Source organism: Aedes albopictus, chromosome 2, assembly GCF_035046485.1.
Source record: "Aedes albopictus strain Foshan chromosome 2, AalbF5, whole genome shotgun sequence".
NCBI lineage: Eukaryota > Metazoa > Arthropoda > Insecta > Diptera > Culicidae > Aedes > Aedes albopictus.
In genome coordinates, this window is record NC_085137.1 from 286,612,574 (window position 1) to 286,630,949 (window position 18,376).

Genomic DNA, 18,376 nt, shown 5'->3' on the forward strand with positions numbered 1-18,376 from the left:
CGCCAGCATGCTATCGTGATGGACTCTCCAGAGCGAGTCATCGATGTTCGTTGCTGCTAGGCTACGGCAGCTAACCTTGAGGGTGCGATATGCACTAGCCCCTCTCTGAAGCAATACCTTCTTGGTGGTTCCGGAGAGACGTAGGGTTTGGCGACCATAGGAATGTGTTTTAGTGGGTCGAGGAGAGAGTAGTCCTGGCTTCTACCGGCATTGTAGAAGACGGCCTCATCCCCACACTACCCTAACCTTCCTGTTAGGGTGTCTGATGAGCAGATTTATCCCCCTATGGTTTAGAAGGAAAAAAAAAATGCTTGATTCGTGCAACAAGAAAACCAAAACAAAAATCTATTTTAGCACCGTTTCGTTGTCGACGGTACTGATGCCCCCACACATGAATGTTTTAACCATTTTTTTTGTCGCCGGGTCGGGAGTCGAACCAGAAGTGTTGAAGACCGCTAGATGAGTTCCATATGCGCTGGCGCCTTGGACCGTTTCTGCTGCAGTGATAACAACAGATATTTCATCAACTAAAAGGAAACTGTTAATCTGTCTCAATCATTGCAGAAGAGGGCAAAACGACTATGTCATATGTAATAGAATACAGTAATTCATCACATTCTGATAAATACATAATGCATTTTAGAAGATATTTAATCAATATAAGAAAATTAGAACCTCGATTAAAACACCCTTCGCACACTACTCATATGCTAATTGTAATTTCCATCATTATTGGTATGTGATAGCAGCCTACAGAAAAGAGAAAAGGTCATCTCTAAAAAGGTTTTGCTGTCGTCGATCGGTGGCTCAAACGGGGATTAAGTTGGTCGGAAGTCGAACCAGAAGACCGCTGAAAACGTTGAAGACCGCTACAGTTGACCGTAAAGTTGTTCAATCTTTATGATTTCATTTGTTTACCACTAGAGTCAAGCTTTTATAATTGTATTGTTAGAGCAAACTTTGCTAGTTTGTACATTGCATTTATTCAGTTTTTGCAGTGTTGAATTTTTGAATTATCGTATATCACCTTTTAATGGACCCTAACGTAAAGAAAATAGCAATGCATCATTACATTGATAATGCCAATCTAAAGAATTATTGCATGGCAAGTGTGGAGTTACTGCATTTCGCATTGCAAAGGTTGATATTCAGTCTAATTCGTGCAATGATATAATGCTTGTGGTTACTTGGGTACTCAGACTTAGACGTGGGCGATCCTATATATGAAGGGTTATCCAAAACGCTCTGGAGAATTCCCAAAGCGCATTCTAATAAATCTAATAAGCCTAAGATGCCATTAACAGGACAAGATAATATAACAATAAATGGTTTATGTAATGTAAAACAACACAACATAACAAAAGAGAACCATTCCAAAACCATTTGATTAAATGTATAACCAGTAGTGAAATTACAATTAAAAACAATTTATTTACGGTATGTTTTATTGTTTGAAACCATTCATGTACCATACAATGTACAGTATATTTAAACCCACGTATCAATATTTTGAACAATTCATTAACAATAAAATGTATGGTTTTGCAAAAAATATATATGGAGAAAAATATTTTTTTATATTGTTACGATACTTAACAACCCGTATAGTATATTGTAAAAATCTTATTTACAATTCACGGTATGGTGTTTACATTACATCTTATTGTTTTTGTATTTTTATTTTTACAGTGGTGTCTATTGTAAAAATATGGTTCTATATTGTACTGTTACAATACAACGTTCGGTTTTTCTACTGTATTTTTTATTCGGGCAAATTTCTATGGCTTGGACGTCTCCTGCAGTGGACAAAGGTAGTTCTATATTCAAAACTATTTCTTTCTCGATGTGTATGAGCCCTTTTCAAGGTGTCATTAATTAATTGCGTACCATTAGGGCCCGTTCATAAACTAAGTAGACTCTCGAAGGACGAAGGAGGTGATGTTTGGCCAAAAGCTGCGCTCTATACAGATTCCAAAAAATTGTGTAAATAGTAATTGTACTGCGATCTTGTAAAAAAAATATATCATAATCAAATGCCGCTCAAACCGATAATTTCTATGATATCAAAGCCAAACAAACGAACCACTGACAAAATTATCATCTCATATATTTCAGAGTATTGATAACTTCAAGAGTTGGTGTTTTCAGCAAAGTTGTTAGGTTGGTCATGGCACAAATTTCCCAAATGGAGGAGAACGTGCCTCTGGAGCCAACCATCGGATAGGTTGGTCAAAGTCTTACAGTTGATGGATAGCTTGGCTTAAAGTTCCATCAAAAAGCGGCACTAGAGAACTTACAAATTTTGAATTTCATATATCTCAAGATCCTGATTACTTAGAAAACTGGATTCTTCGGCAAAATTGTTTGGTAAATCAAGGACTTGCAGTGGATTTACCATTAGATGCGAGATTTCACCACTAGAAGACGCTAGTTTCCATTCTGCAAAAGCTGGCAAAAGATTATAACTTCTCAAAAAGTATTGTACAACCTTAAACTTTTTTTACTTGGTCCCAAGATTTAAAAGTTAATAGAACGACAGTCAAAAAAGATGTATTCTACTTGAAGCGTTCCATCTTCGTGCAGAGCTAACCAATCAAGCCAAATTTGTAGCAATTACAGTTAATAAGCTGAGAAACTATCAGTCAAAATTTGAGAATTTTTGATATTTTTTTTAACAGAAATACGGCTTGTTGAATGTTTTCAAGATAATTAATAAAATTGGGATACTTTTGAAAATTTGCAACTTGCGCCACGGTGGGGCAGAATTTAAAATCGATCGGCTATTAAACTGATAATTATAAAAATGTGTATGCCCTCTAGCGCCTCCTAGTGGAAGGATTTGAAATCATGCGGCCCATCAATTAGGTTTTTAAATTTTGAAAAAAGTATTCATTTTTTGTTTTTATACGAAAGAGCAACCTTTTTCTGAGCCACTGTGATTTTTTTTCAGATTTTTAGAACTTTATTTTGATACCTAAAATCAATTTCAAAGAGATTTTTCGAAATCACCTTTTGACAGCTCGGCAACTGTTAGACAGCTCCGCCCAGTACAAAATGCAACGAGGGGTGATTCGACAAATCGCTCCCATACAAACTTCAAATTGATATTTAAATAGGTTCCCGGGCACCAAAATTGATGAAAATTTGGATTTCGGCTCAGTTTGGCATGCAGATTTAGAATATGGAATTATCCCAACACCGCTAAAGAGGCCAATTGAAAGTTCTTGACCAGCCAAACAACTCTGTCGAGGACACCAACTGTCTAAATAATAAGGATCTTGAAACATACAGGGATGGAAATTATGTCAGTGTTACGTCTATCTTGGATTTCACAATAATCACCGACTCACATATATATCAGGACCCTGATTACTTAGAGAGTTGTTTAACTTTTCAAGGAACTTCATTTTAAAAATAGTTTGGTTCAAGGTTCTACTTGCCTAGTGGTCAGGCCCATGACACGGCCTATATCAATGCATTGGAATCATGGTAGACAGGATGTCCTGGGCGCTAATAAATAGCGCCCACTGTCAAATGCGAAAACATCAACAATTTTTTGTTTAACGTTTATTTTGGTTTGTTGATCAGTTTTTGGAATCATTTTTTCCACCGCTTATGATCACAAAACACTTCAAACTCGCTTTAATATTATTGTACGGTAAGAGGAGCATGCGATTAGTTTAATAAAGCAACCCAACAAACACGCATTGTGAATGTGATTTCGTGTGTGGCTCACAACATCAAACAAAAGCTGTGTTTGTTGATTACACGCTCGTTTCAATTTGCACGAATATGAGTATAAGGCAGTTAGATGTTGGCTACGATAAATTTCATTGGTGCCAGGGGCCTGCTAGTGGTAGTTGAAATTTTGAAAAATCATGCACATTATATTTATTCAGAAAAGAAAAGCTGTAACTTTTTAAAACGTGTCCAACCATTTTCAAATTTTGACTGCTAGTCAAAACTTGTAGGAAACTTTTTGAGAAATTCTTTATAATTCAAACTATTATAAATTTTTAATTAGCATCGCGAAATCTCACGTCCAATGGTAAATCAACTGTAAGTCTTTGACTTATCAAATAACTTTGCCAAAGACACCAACTCTCTAAGTAAATAAGGACACATTCTACCGTGACGTTACAACGTTTTGACGCCTTTTTTGTCAGAATTCGACCGTAAATCCTCAAATATTTTTGCATATTCGGATTCCTTGTAAAATTTCCTGAACAGTTAGTTTTCATTGGGAAAGTATGTTAAAAATTGGAACTAGTAGCGTGACATTACAACGTTGTAACGTCACGCTATTAATTTCAATTTTTAACATACTTTTCCGACACACGTAATGCCTGAAGTTCATAGGCACAATATGTGTTGAAAAATTGACAAATTGAGTGGAAAAATTGCGAAAAAATCCACGTAGTTCTGGTGGGATTTGAATCCACGTCTCCCCAAAGTTTTTTTTTATTAATAAACCTTGCCACTTTGAAATAAAGTCTCTTTAAATTTGGTTCTAATATGTGTTATTTTTCTGCGTGTAATCATTTACATTACAATAATGTTCGTCACTAGTTCGTCAAACATTGTCATTGAAGTAACTTAAGAACGATAATCAAAAATTCTACTCAAAGTCGCCAGAATGAATTCATTTTCATTTATTTAGTATTACATCAAATTCAAGATAAAACTGAGCCAACAATATTTATCTATAATAGGGTATGTGTGCCATCAGTACGGCACGATTACGATTACGGCACCGATTGACTCCGTTCTTTTTGTTTTCATGGGTGCTCACTTCTAACAAAAAATACAAAAATAAGAAACAAAACAAACAGCGCTTCAATCCTTTGTTTTTCGTGGGATGAAAATGGCAACCACATGTTTAATAAGGGGAATCAATATCCTATTTGATTCTAAAAATATAGTTTTTGAAATTGCAAAATTAGATAGATTCAAAGTAAACAAAGTACTTGAAACTACAAACAGTGCCGCAGAGGTTTGATTGTTAAAACAATGGAACAAACTAATATACACTTTATTAAATTCAAAGCAAAATTGTATAAATCAGTTGTTCAATGATTTATTTTATTTGACCCAAAGCACTTTATTTTACTTGTTGTATATTAATTTGTCTGCGTGTACTGCAGAAAATCAGGCAGGTTTCTAAGGCTGAAATCGTGAATTCTAGGAGAAATTAATGAGATCAAAGAAATCCCAGATTATGTCTGGCAATCGTCTAGAATTCGGTTATGTATTACATCAGCCATTGCAAAAGGTAACTTTCGCTGAGACCGTCCCACTATTTACTTACACCTGAACTTTAAAAATACTTAAGGTAGCGACTTTCAGAAAGTTTTCACAAAAAAGTTAGGAAAATGCATTTGGTTACTCAAATTTATGGAGCTCCTGTTAGTTAGAACCACAACAATTTTTGCGGATCCCTCGATTTTCGTCAATTGTTGGCTCATTTGAACTGTTATCACTCGAAAGTTTCTTCTAACACTTCCTCAACACGAAACGTTGTTGAAAAGAGGAAATATAGAGCTACTGTTTGCAGTTATAAAAAGTTGGGTCGGCTATATTGATTTTGGCCGCCATGTTGGATTTTCATACCAAAACTTTTTTAACCATGTTACTATGTTATGTAGGTAACTCCACAGTTTTTTCGACATATTTGGCAATCTTAGTTTTGTGTACTTATAACCTAAAGATGCCGGGGCCCGTGGCGTAGTGGCTACACGTTTGCTTCATAAGCAGATGGTCATGGGTTCGATCCCAGCCCCGGCACTCTCGTTAGTTGCTCTTTCCCCCTGCGAGCAGCTGACACTGACCCTCTTCTGAGCCCATGGCTCAAATGAACCCGAATACTTGGACATCGGCGAACGCAACCCATAATGGACCCCCAATAGGACTGGAAATAGGAACAACCAACAGCCACATATCAACATCTTCGAGCTCATCATTCTACCATGATATAGGGTAGCAAGTGAAAGCAGCGCAACGGCCACCAGTTCGATGTAGTACAATTGGAAATATAATACATTTAGGCGCTGTACAAAGTGTATGTGCAGCTTCCAATTAGAATCGCTCACGCAGTGCCCTAGTGGACAATAGACGAGTGCACCGATGAACTGAATTCATCGTGGTCCAAGAATTTTGACACTAGAGCGGGGCCGTTTCCAATCAGAAGTGAACTATTTCCAATCAGAATTGAACAATTCTGATTGGGAATGGCCCCGCTCTAGTGTCAAAATTCTCGGACCGCGATGAATTCAGTTCATCGGTGCATTTGTCTATAGAGCTGTAAATTAGGTTAAGTGATTGAAGAATAAAAAAAATAACCTACAGAAAGACAACTTAACGTATTCACCCTGACGCTCTTTTCGTATCACTTAAATTTTAAATAAATAAAAGCTAGATATAAGATTGCGAGTAATAACAGGGTCAAATATTTGACGAGGAATGAGCTTAAGTGTAAACATCTGTTTGACACAAATGAAAATTCGATCTAGTCAAACCAGATGTTTGAACATTGGTTTGTTTTTGCTCAAATATGGACTTATCCACCGATGAACCGAATTCATCGCGGTCCGAGAATTTTGACACTAGAGCGGGGCCGTTCCAATCAGAATTGGACGATTCTGATTGGAACAGACCCCGCTCTAGTGTCAAAATTCTCGGACCGCGATGAATTTGGTTCATCGGTGGATAAGTCCATTTGACCCTGTGTATTAGCACCTTAATCTAGTTCACACTGAGCTTGTATGGACTTATCCACCGATGAACCGAATTCATCGCGGTCCGAGAATTTTGACACTAGAGCAGGGCCGTTCCAATCAGAATTGGATGATTCTGATTGGAACAGACCCCGCTCTAGTGTCAAAATTCTCGGACCGCGATGAATTTGGTTCATCGGTGGATAAGTCCATTGATTGATTATTATCAGGAATTACCTTGTATTATATGTCCTAGAGTGGACGACTTATTCAAAGCGTAATTGCAGTATTGTACATTTCACAATGGTAAGGTGCGGTGCAAAGCTTTCAAGCGGTTTTGGTGCACCGTATTGATTGAAAATGAACGCAAAATTATCACCGAGTGGTGGGGTGTCAGGTGATTAGAAGGAACAAAAAACGAACGTGTTTTTTTAGGTTATTGTTAGTCTGTGTCATTGTGAAATAGCAAAACACAAACATTGCGTCTCACCTTAACGAGTTGAACTGTTTATACTATCATTAATCATGAATGCACTTATTGTATCCGTCCAGCAATTTTTTGCTGAATCAAACATTCTGATAGTAATTATGGTAGTGTTCTTCATCCTTTATCAAAGTAAACATAATAGGAAAGAAAGGAAAATCATGAAACATGAGTGAAAATTTAACTCATAATCAGAAAATCATCGTTTGTTAACAATTGTAAACGAAATCGGAAAATTAAAAAAAAAACGATAAATTTCTGGATACTTGTGAAGGGAAACACACATTTAAAACTTACCAGTGCTTTACTATTGATGAGATTCCGCACTGCAAATGCCTTTCCGGACAGCCTTTGCTCCGCTAGCCTGGCGTTGAGGTTCTCCAAAAAACCGGCACTCGTTTTGGCGAGGACATTATTGGAATTTGCATTACTGGCACTATTGCTACGATCTGCAAGGAAAACCAAGAGTGGCTTTAGTTTAGTTACTGCGGATTGCGGATGAATTTAGTTGAAATCAAAACATGCCAAATACTGAGTATTGACTTATTTTTATTAAATCGCACATTTGCATATGCATTGACAAGTAAGACCATCGGAGAGCTCCTGATGGATGCAGTAAAGCTGTAAGCTGTGAATGGAAACAAATAAATAAAATATTTAGAAACTAATCAACAACCCCAAACAACTCAAGTAGAATTAGAAAAAATGAAAAAGTTGCAAAATTGATATAGGTCCGTGTAGCCGATGTGGAAATTACAATGTTGAAAAGCTTTATGTACATAACAGAAACATGTCTTCAATGAATGGTTAGCTAAAGTACAATCAATTGGCATTTGTAAGATGCTGCTAGTAACACTACCGTAATATGTCGGCTGATACTTTATGAAATTTAAAATATGTACCTTATGTAAGGTGGTCGTACTTGTTATGACTATTTTTTTATAAAAAAAAAACAAGAAAAGAGTAAAAAGATTGCAAAATAACGCAAGCTGCAATCGATACAGGAACGCCTAAGATGACTGAGTTCATGTTAAATCCACCGACGCTTGGGGATATCTCAATGCTTAAAAAAGTATTAAAAAAAAATTTGTGAATCGAAACTAGGTCATTGGCCTTATTATATTGATTCTAATTGTTATGAATTATTTAAATGTCGTTTCTTGAATACCACTGAGTGCATCTGAAGGAGATTGAGAAAAGAAATGAAATCGAGTTCAGTATTACGGAGACGGTCAAGTAGTTTCGTAGCTTGGAGGAATAGAAGCGCCTTCTAACGAATTGGGAGTTGTGAGTTCGATTCCTATCGGAGCACGTTGATTTCTTTACACAATTTAAATTTATATTTGTTCATCGTGTTTCTGTTGTGTACATGAATGTCAAATCATTTCAACTTTGACCAAGTGTTCTGCCCTGCCGTCGTATGTGCAAAGTGTATGCAAAGTATTTGCAAAGAAGAATCTTCTTTTTTGGCAATTTGGAAGGAAAACTTAATTGCTCTGTCATAGTTCAAGGTCCTCTGTTACCCATACTAGTAAACTAGTACTGAAAACGGAGATTATCTTAAATTTGGGGGTTTCCAATAATAAGTAGAATAATAAATAGAATCGCAAATTTAAAACATAAAACAAACAATAGTAAAACCCTGTAAAAACAAAGGTATGTCGGCACACCACACTCTACAAGCGTAACATCTTGCACATTGCAAATAACAAAATGAAAAGCAAACTGAACAAACATTAGCCATTTGGGAAAAAAACTAAGCGGCAAAACAATCTCTAAAACACGTGGAAACGGGAATTACTTGAACGGTTGTAGGAAGCACCATGACCGGAATGATCGTGTGTATTGTTAATGCCAACACCACCACTTCCGTTTGCACTGTGGGTGCTGATGCTGCTACTACTATCCCTAGCAGGAGCCTTCCCAAAGGACGAAGGTGAATAGCTGGATACGCCACCACCATGGTGCACGGGACTGGCGGTCGCGAAGGGATTAGTAGACACGTAAATGTTCTGGGTGGCATAGCTTTGCTGCGGCTGGGATTGATAGTAGTATTGCGAGGCCGTTGTTTGCTGCTGCTGCTGTTGTTGTTGCTGATGTTGATAGTGATGTGCCTGCGGGATCTGAGAATGTGCGGAGGAGGAATAAACTTGATTTTTACCGTCTCTTTGGCTGACTGGAGGCGAATGCGACTGTTGTTGCTGGTAATAATGTGACTGTTGCTGCTGATGGGAAGGTGGCTGCTGGGATGCTGATGAGTAGATCCCATGTGATGTTGGATGCTGCTGTTGTTGCTGCTGATGATGACTACTACTGTAGGCTGTTCGCTGATCGGCTGGACTGCTTCTGTGGTAGGCGGATTCGTTCGAAGGAGCGGTCGTGTAAGTGAAGGACTGCTGTTGCTGGTAATGTTGCGGAGACGCTGGTGCTTGAGGCTTGTTAGGAGCTATTCTAGCGTTCAATTGTGCCAGAAATCCTGTGCTTTGTTTTTGCGGACCTGGAACAAAATGTTGTTGAATTTGAATGAGTTTTTGTGTATCTCGTTTGGCATGTGTAATACAAAAACGCTGGAAACATTATAACAGTTGCATTTGAATTAAGTTGGTGTAATTGGTACAAGAGAATGAAAATGAAAGTCATGTATATTTTTTTCTAGAATAGGCTGTTTGCGAGGAAAAAAATAGATTTTTTAAATTCCATAATCTTGAAGTATACTAGCTAGACAATAGATATTTTTTTTGTATAGAGAATAGTGTGGGTCAACGGAACCGGTTTCTCAGATCAAAGCTTTTTTGGTTCCGATTTGGGTACTGAGTATCTGTGCAAAATTTGAGCACGATCGGTTGCGTCTACACTTTGCGCATTGCAATTGAAATTTGTATGGGATTTTGTATGGGAAAACATACTTTTTTTGCATTTTTGTCATAAGTTGAAAAAGTTTGTCTGAAACTTTTTAACCAATATTGTAGAATGATAGCCTAGGATGTTCTGAAAAACTTTGTTAAAGACCGCAAAGCGATCCGATGCTTGTGAAAATAGTTATAACCAACGAACCGCATGCATGTGTTTATGTTTTAACATGTAAAGGAATAACAATAGCAACAAAATCAAGCTGTTTCGCCAAGCAATGCCGACGCTATAAATTTTTTATAGGCATCAAATCACTTCGCGGTCTTCGACAAAGTTTTTCAGGACACCCTAGGCTATGTTTCCACTTTATCGGTTACATGGTTTTAGAAAAGTTCGAGCTTGTTATAAGAGAAATGCAAAAATGTGTGTTTTCCCATGTAAAACCTCATACAAATTTCAAACACGATGCGCAAAACGTGGACATAACCGATCGTGCCCAAATTTTGCACACTAACTTGGGTCCTGAAATGGGATCAAAAAAGCGTTGATCTGATGGGATACCATTGATTTTTTTATTTTTCCATATAAACGATGACCCACTCTAATAGAGAACTTTATAAATGGATATTCCAAATTTCATAACGATTGGATCACTAGAACCTAAATTACAGCCCATTGTAGCAGGCGGCCTCCATTAGGACAAGGCAAAGCGCGAAACTTCAACCTTCACGTACCCGACTCCCGACAACTCATTTTCAAAATGCTGGCATTTCGTCAATTCTCATCCGATTTTTTTGAAGTCGCCCTCAATCGATCATAAATTGGTGCTAGTTTATTATACTCATGTGGCCATGCGATAACCGAAACCATTCCGGGGATATTCCGGATTGTGCTGAAGTCAGGGTGGTTGCCAAAATGGCTAAAACTGATTATTTCATGTGTTATTGTGTATGAACCATCGATTTTCAGCGAAATTTTTGTTGCGAACAGTGAAACACAACTGCGATAACCAGATTTAAATAAGTTGATTCATTCGGATCACCGTGACAGGTTCCGCGGGGCCTTATTGGGGACACTTCTGGTTTTCAACCTAAACATGCCGTGCGACATATCAATCTCTATGATATGACTGCGTCAGGAACGGTGGACTGAAGTCTGTATCAACGAATATGGCCACCCCGGAACGTCTAGCACAGGTTCTACAAGGGTGTTATCGGGGACATTTCCGATTTGTAAGTAAAACATGCCGTGCGACGTTTCAATCTACATGATTTCGTGAGAATATTGCAGAAAAAAATGATTGAAGTATTCAATTTTTGGCTCACTTTAAAGATAATCTAATCTAATCTAACACACACGCAGCCAGTACGAGAAAGCATCCTGGAAAATAATTAGGTTAGATTATGCCCAATTATTTTTCTTGTCAATATTGAAACTTGCAGCATATCAGAGATATGTTACAAGCATCAAAGCGGCCAGGCCTACTGCGTTGTGTTTGCCGCAAAGATGATTCTTTGAATTGTCTCGAGTTCAAATATATGTACTACTACTAATTAGAATTAAACTTCGAAACAATTCTTGAATCTACAGGGGAGGAGGGATGCGTGGACATACCGTACCAAACGCTCCGTTTGAGTTTTATGAAAATCAATATATAATACATATAATTAGAACAGTAATGCAAAATTTACGTGTTTTGTTCCTGAAAATAAAATCAAATATATGTAAAATACATTATTAGTGCCATTACACCCCAAATATGACACAATAGAATAAAATCAATTTATAACAGCTTAAAACTTTAAAATACTCTGTGTAAGTACAATAAATCTGATTGCGCTGCTGATTTTCTCCTTCGGCTTGAACGATATCGTCTTCTCCATGGTTACGATCATTTAATAGCAGCAAACAACCACGACACCCACAACTTGTCCCTACATAAAGTGTGCAATATGCACTTGCACTTGATTTTTTTTTCTTCCAATGACCACTCATCAGCGAATCAAATATAAATCACTTCCGATAAAAACGAGACGTGAAACGCAAGAGAAACACGCACTAATTTTTGATGAAATGACCACACCGAATTTACCGTAACTCTTAATACACTTCTTAAAGCAAAATTTCAACGCTAAATACCCAATAAGCATCTTCAAGGCACTCTCCATTCGAAGAAGTTTGTCCAAATATGAAAGAGCAACTTCGTCCCGGTATTATTCCTAGAACCGTTAGCCAAAGATGCCACTGGTGAAGATATCACCAATGCTAGTTCACAGAAATTCAAATCACGCTGGAAAACTTTAGAACTATGTTTCAATAATAATAAGGTTGAAAACTAATTCACTTTAACACACCGAACGCGGAACTTTTTTTCGAATCGAAATCTTATCTTTTTGGCTCACTTCAAAGATAACTAATTAAATTTACGTTTGATGTTTTTAATTTAACGTATTCAACGCTTTTTACATATAAAAATGTTATGTTGCTATCACATTTCACAAACCTTCAAAAATGAGGCAATTTTACGTTAAGTTTTAGTATGTAAATTTTAACAAATATGTGTGGTTCAATGTATATCCCTTTCGTGACGAACCAACACAATTGTGCTGTTGAGCGGTAGCAGTTTTGCATATTTTTTTTTTTTTCATCTGTTTAGACTTTGTTTTATGTGATGTAAACTGTTTCAATAATTCAGCCATTACTTATACTCGTTTGTGTGTAAACAAACTTTTGTTTACGTTGTCTGTGAGATTTATCACAACAAGGTAAACAAAAAGTGGACAAAAACCGTAAAACATGAAAAAGTTTTGTCTGTTGCATAATTTTTATTTCCGGTTTGTCTAGGTAGTCAAAGCAAGAACTCGAAAGATAAAGAGTAGTTCTTCCAAATGAGGTAAAATAATTGTTGTTTTGTTGGAAAATCCAAGAGTTCTGGAGAGCCAAAGTTGAGCCATTTGTATGGAGATTTCAATTTTTTGCGCTCCGTCACGAAAGGGATATGCAGTAAGTACCATTCATTATGTATCAAATAAGCCAAGAAGAAATAAAATTGAATGAAATTTGTCATCTTTTAAATAATTTAAATTGAACTATAGATGACGAAGATATTAGCAAATCACTGTTCCATGTTTTATGATAGTGGTTCCAAACTTTTGGCCGATACACCATTTTGAGGGGTGACCCCAAACTTTCGGTCGATGACATCAATACTTAATTTACTCAATAACTTTTTTTCTAGATTTTTTAGCTACATATACATACATTTATTTGTTCAACATCATTAAGACAAGACATAATCAACAATAGTACGCCACAATACTCGGTTCGTGGCTGCCGCTCTCCATCCTCGGTCGCGCCCAATGCTCGCCAAGTCACGCTCCACCTGGTCCGCCCATCGTGCTCTCTGCGCTCCACGCCTTCTTGTGCCTACCGGATCAGTTGCAAACACCAGCTTTGCAGGGTTGTTGTCCGGCATTCTTGCAACATGCCCTGCCCACCGTATCCTTCCGGCTTTGGCCACCTTCTGGATGCTGGGTTCGCCGTAAAGTGCAGCGAGCTCGTGGTTCATTCTTCTCCGCCACACACCGTTCTCCTGCACACCGCCGAAGATCGTTCTTAGCACGCGTCGCTAGAAAACTCCGAGTGCTTGTAGGTCCTCCTCGAGCATGGTCCATGTCTCGTGCCCGTAGAGGATCACCGGTCTTATTAGCGTTTTGTACATGGTGCATTTGGTGCGTGGGTGAATCTTTTTCGACCGCAGTTTCTTCTGGAGCCCGTAGTAGGCCCGACTTCCGCTGATGATGCGCCTCCGAATTTCACGGCTCACGTTGTTGTCAGCCGTCAGTAAGGATCCGAGGTAGACGAATTCCTCCACCACCTCGAAAGTATCCCCGTCTATCGTAACATTCCTACCCAGACGGATCCGGTCGTTTTCGGTTCCGCCTACCAGCATGTACTTTGTTTTTGAGGCATTCACCACCAGTCCGACCTTTGCTGCTTCGCGTTTCAGGCGGGTGTACAGTTCTGCCACCGTTCCAAATGTTCTAGCTATAATGTTCATGTCGTCCGCAAAGCACACAAATTGACCGGATTTTGTGAAAATCGTTCCCCGGCTGTTAAGCCCGGCTCGTCGCATCACACCTTCCAGAGCGATGTTGAAGAGTAGACAAATTTTTTAGCTAAGTTCGGTAAAAACAGTCGATGGCTAATAGAAAATAGGTTATATTACAGCTCTCATCTTAAAATTTTGTCGACCCAATTTCCGGCGACACTGCCGTAAGTTTATATTCATTTTTTAGAAAATTTGGCAACTTTGAGTTAAATTTACATATAAATATTTTTGAAAAAGTTTCATCTAAAGCGTGTTCAAAGTTACTTTGACTTTTTATCTTTTGAATGAGACCTAGGATTTTGAAATCGGACGCAAATTGGCGGAGATATGTGCCTAAACAAATGACATGTTTTTGAGGGGGTGACCCCAAACTTTTGATCGGGAGTGTATGTCGCATTGGGTAGAATGTCGCAACAAAATCAGGTTGCGACATTGTCGTTATTGTTGCGCAATGGTTGAATTTTGATTCACTGAATTCAGTAAATTTAATATTTTTAAAAACTGTAGAGCTCGATTTTCAAGAAACACTCAAAAACTGTTCTACTTAAAATTTTATAAAGCACGATCATAATTTCAGCATCAGCACATACACTCATTGCACAATTATGGGTAACTCAAGGAACAATCATTTCATAATATGAATCGTTTTTCATATAAAAATAACACTTTCATTATTTTTATGTTATATTCTCCTCATTGAAACTCCTTTTTATCGTTTTATATAAAAATCTGCTTGTAAAATTCACTTTAGGCGGTGAAAATCACTAAAATGTAGGTGAATAATGAAAACCACAATAAAAAAATTGGCTGTATAACAATTATGGGTCAATTTGTTGCCTATTATGGGTCACTCAAGAAGAATCGGCTCAATAATAATACGCATTTTGAAAATGAGTTGTCGGGGCTCGGGTACGTGAAGGTTAAACGCGATTTATCTCAAAATGGTGTTTATAAAAAGTTCCATTATGGTGATCAGGATACCTTGACAACTAATTGACCGATTTGCAAATGTACGTTGAGAAAAAAATTAGTTTATTTTTTGTTACCGAGAAATAAACAAATCTTCATTATTTTTTTTTATTTTGCTCAAATTTTAGAAGATTGGCCAATATAAATCTCGAATCCCATTAACATGATGCAAACATTATGTTCAGAGGATCGAAACATATTATGCATCAATTTGGTCGTTGATAAAAGTTCGCGACTTTCGTGTTATTTTCTTAACTAGTGTTAAGTATAAGTTACGAACGAACTACATACCTGGACTTGCTGTACGGAAGCTCGACATACTGGTAAGTTGTTTTGGTTGTGCGTAGATGCCTTGCTGATGTGGCGATGATTTGGTGTTTCGCGAGGATGACTGTTTAAAAAAGTGGAAGATATTAAGCCGGTTAGCGAAGTATTCACCAAATATCGAAGACAAACATGCATACCGTATTGGGATTATCACTCATGGGAGGTAAATAATTTGGCGGTGATTGTGTTGTAGTATAAGGCATAGAAGAAGATGTGCATGGAAGGTGGTCGTGTTTTGGCGTGCTGTTGTGTGTATTAGCGCAGTACTGTTCGGGTGTTTCGATAGTGTTGTTGAGCGGTTTTTGGCCAATTCAAGTTTAGGGTGAAAAGAATGATTAACAAACAAAGTAAGACACATTCGAGGTATGCTGACTTGATCATTATATTAGTACAGTTCTTACCGAAGCGGGAGGTGGTTGGCTCGGAAGGTTTTGTTGAGCGCGCCTCAGAACACCAGGACTAGCCGGCTTGTGCCGGATTTCATTCAGTGCTTTTACCGTACCCGCTACATTACCTGGAACTGTCAATGAATTGGATTGTGACCAGGGGATTCAACACTAATTCAATAAAAGTGAACTTACTGAGTGAGTTTCCAGTTGTGCTATCTAGAAGATAGGCAGGAGGGGGTGGAAGACTTTCCGATGATGTGTATGCAATACTTTGCTGAGCCAAATTTGGGGTAGCCTGTGAAGAGGTAGATAATTATACAATAAAAACTTTATTTGCTTTGTTGAAAGCATTACGTTATTGGAAAACATTTGCAACATTGCTGGTGAAGTTAGACAGGGTTTGGCTAGGAATTAGTGTACAGTAAGGGATTACACGGCCATGTTTCAGATAATATAGCCGACAGTGCCTTGTCATGTTTATCTTTGCAAATCATATTTTGCACTGCACATACCTAGTGTCAAATCAGAAGTGGGCAGGACATTTCATAGGAAACAAATTTCTAGTGCGAATTATATATAATTCAGAACTGAACAAAACTGATTGCAATGATTGACGAGGAAAAAAATAGTGCTAACAAAACACTTACCGCTCCAAGATTGGGGCTGGGTGTCACGCTGGAACTTCGTCGCACTGGTGGCGGTGGTTTCACCGTATTTACGGAAGCTCGTCTGGCAACGCGGTTAGGTCCTGGGCAAAAGATCATAGGATTAATCGGTTGGCTTGTATGGAATTGTATTGACAGAGTATTGTTTCAAGAATGATCTTAGCCAATAGTAGTACATACAAACAATCCAATATTGTATTCTACATTCAAAACATTCAGTATGCTATGGTTTGTCTAAAAAATATTTTTCTAGTTCATTCATGAATTTACCCTTGATGAAATGATTGCGTGGATATGTATGATGGTATTTATCAAACGGCAATCCGGATGGTTAGAATTATCACGCAAAAAGAGTTTGGTAGTTTGCTAGTTTGAGCTCGTTAATCAAACGACTTTTCTTAAGAATTATAATTAGTATCTTAAAATTTGTTAAATGAGTTACACATTTTTTGAATACCGCTCAATACTAGTAGCAAACAACAGCACTCATATTGTAATTGTACTATGTGACTATTATGGATTGTAATGGAGTTGAGATGGCTACCAAACAAAAGGGGAATCACAGTAAAAATGGTAGATGATTAATAGTTAGAAGAAATGAAAAGAACAAAAAAACACAAACCAGATAACGATGCAGGTCGAGGCGTGATTGCTGGCTTAATTCTATTAATGCGCTCATCAGAAGGCATGGAGATCAACGAGCATTTCTCATTACCGTTGGTGAAGTGCTGCTGTTGCTGTAGGCTTATCACATGGTTGCTGTTGTGGTTATTATTGTTGTAGATGCTGATAGCAATGTTATGCTGCGGTGACGCCATCGTGGGAGTTGTTGCATTTGAATGCGGCACCGAGAATGACGGCGTTGGAGATCGTGACACTGCAAACGAGGAAAGTGCTGGTGACGCCGATCTGGAGTTCAACTTGAATGAGCTCAATCGCTGTTGGCTGTCGACACTCGCGGTCTCTTCCATTCGATTTGCATCTGGCTTGACAATATCTTTACATCGCAGGACAACTACTTCGCTCATATTTTGACTGTAATAGTTTTCGGGGTCAACCCTACCAAATTCATTCTGTCGCATCACGACTATCTCCGAATCGTTCAGATGCATGAAGGACGGATTTTCGAAGCCTGTGTTGGAATAATCTACTGCGTCGCATCCTTGCTGATCTGAGATGAGCTTACACATGTCACTATCACTGCCTAAAGCAGTACTATTCAGTGACAAATTTATCCCTTCGATGTTCATCGAACTGGAAATTGATATTTTGTCGTTGCGATCACTGCCCGCGGAATCGCTGTTGGTTGACGATAAGTTGCCATTGATGGTATTGCTCGAATACAGCAGACCATTCTCCAGCGTGTGACCGCTGGACGGCTGATGGTACTGTTCTCCCAATCGAAGTTCGTGCTCTTTTTGGAAAAGGTCCAGTTCACCGATTAGATTATTTAGCTCCTCTATGGTCTCTTTGTCGATCCGATCTAAGAGGCGTGACAGCGGCAGGCGGGTAGCAAGTTATTTGGCAGCAGCGGGTGGCGTTTTGCACATCGATTCATTAGAATATAATTTTTGCAGCGGTGCATAATGAGCGGGATCAGAACAACACAGGCGAGAATACATAAAACACAACAGAAAATGAAAAGAAAATAATGCAAACGAGTGATATTTATATTACTACTAATAATATAACTATTGAATTTGAAATGGCGTTGATAGAGCAATTTTTACATTACTTTTATGAAAAACTGTTTCGTTCTAATAACATTCACAATGTATATTTGGTTTAAAACAAAAAACCATGTGCATGCAATGAGTTTGTGATATCTAAAACAGAACTATAAAATGACAATATACTAAACTAGAGAT

The 18,376-nt window shown here is 38.0% G+C and overlaps 1 protein-coding gene across 1 annotated transcript in view; it reads right to left on the reverse strand.

Moving 5' to 3' along the window:
- LOC109411142 (uncharacterized protein DDB_G0283357) overlaps positions 1-18,376 on the reverse strand; it is a gene marked incomplete at its 5' end in the record, with an annotated part of 86,464 nt that overhangs the window by 10,212 nt on the left and 57,876 nt on the right. Inside the window, 8 exons of the mRNA XM_062848255.1 lie at positions 7,495-7,646; positions 8,999-9,694; positions 15,419-15,518; positions 15,592-15,720; positions 15,856-15,974; positions 16,036-16,138; positions 16,491-16,591; positions 17,224-17,991. Coding sequence (XP_062704239.1) covers positions 7,495-7,646; positions 8,999-9,694; positions 15,419-15,518; positions 15,592-15,720; positions 15,856-15,974; positions 16,036-16,138; positions 16,491-16,591; positions 17,224-17,991 — 2,168 coding nt within the window. The remainder of the gene's footprint in view (positions 1-7,494; positions 7,647-8,998; positions 9,695-15,418; positions 15,519-15,591; positions 15,721-15,855; positions 15,975-16,035; positions 16,139-16,490; positions 16,592-17,223; positions 17,992-18,376) is intronic.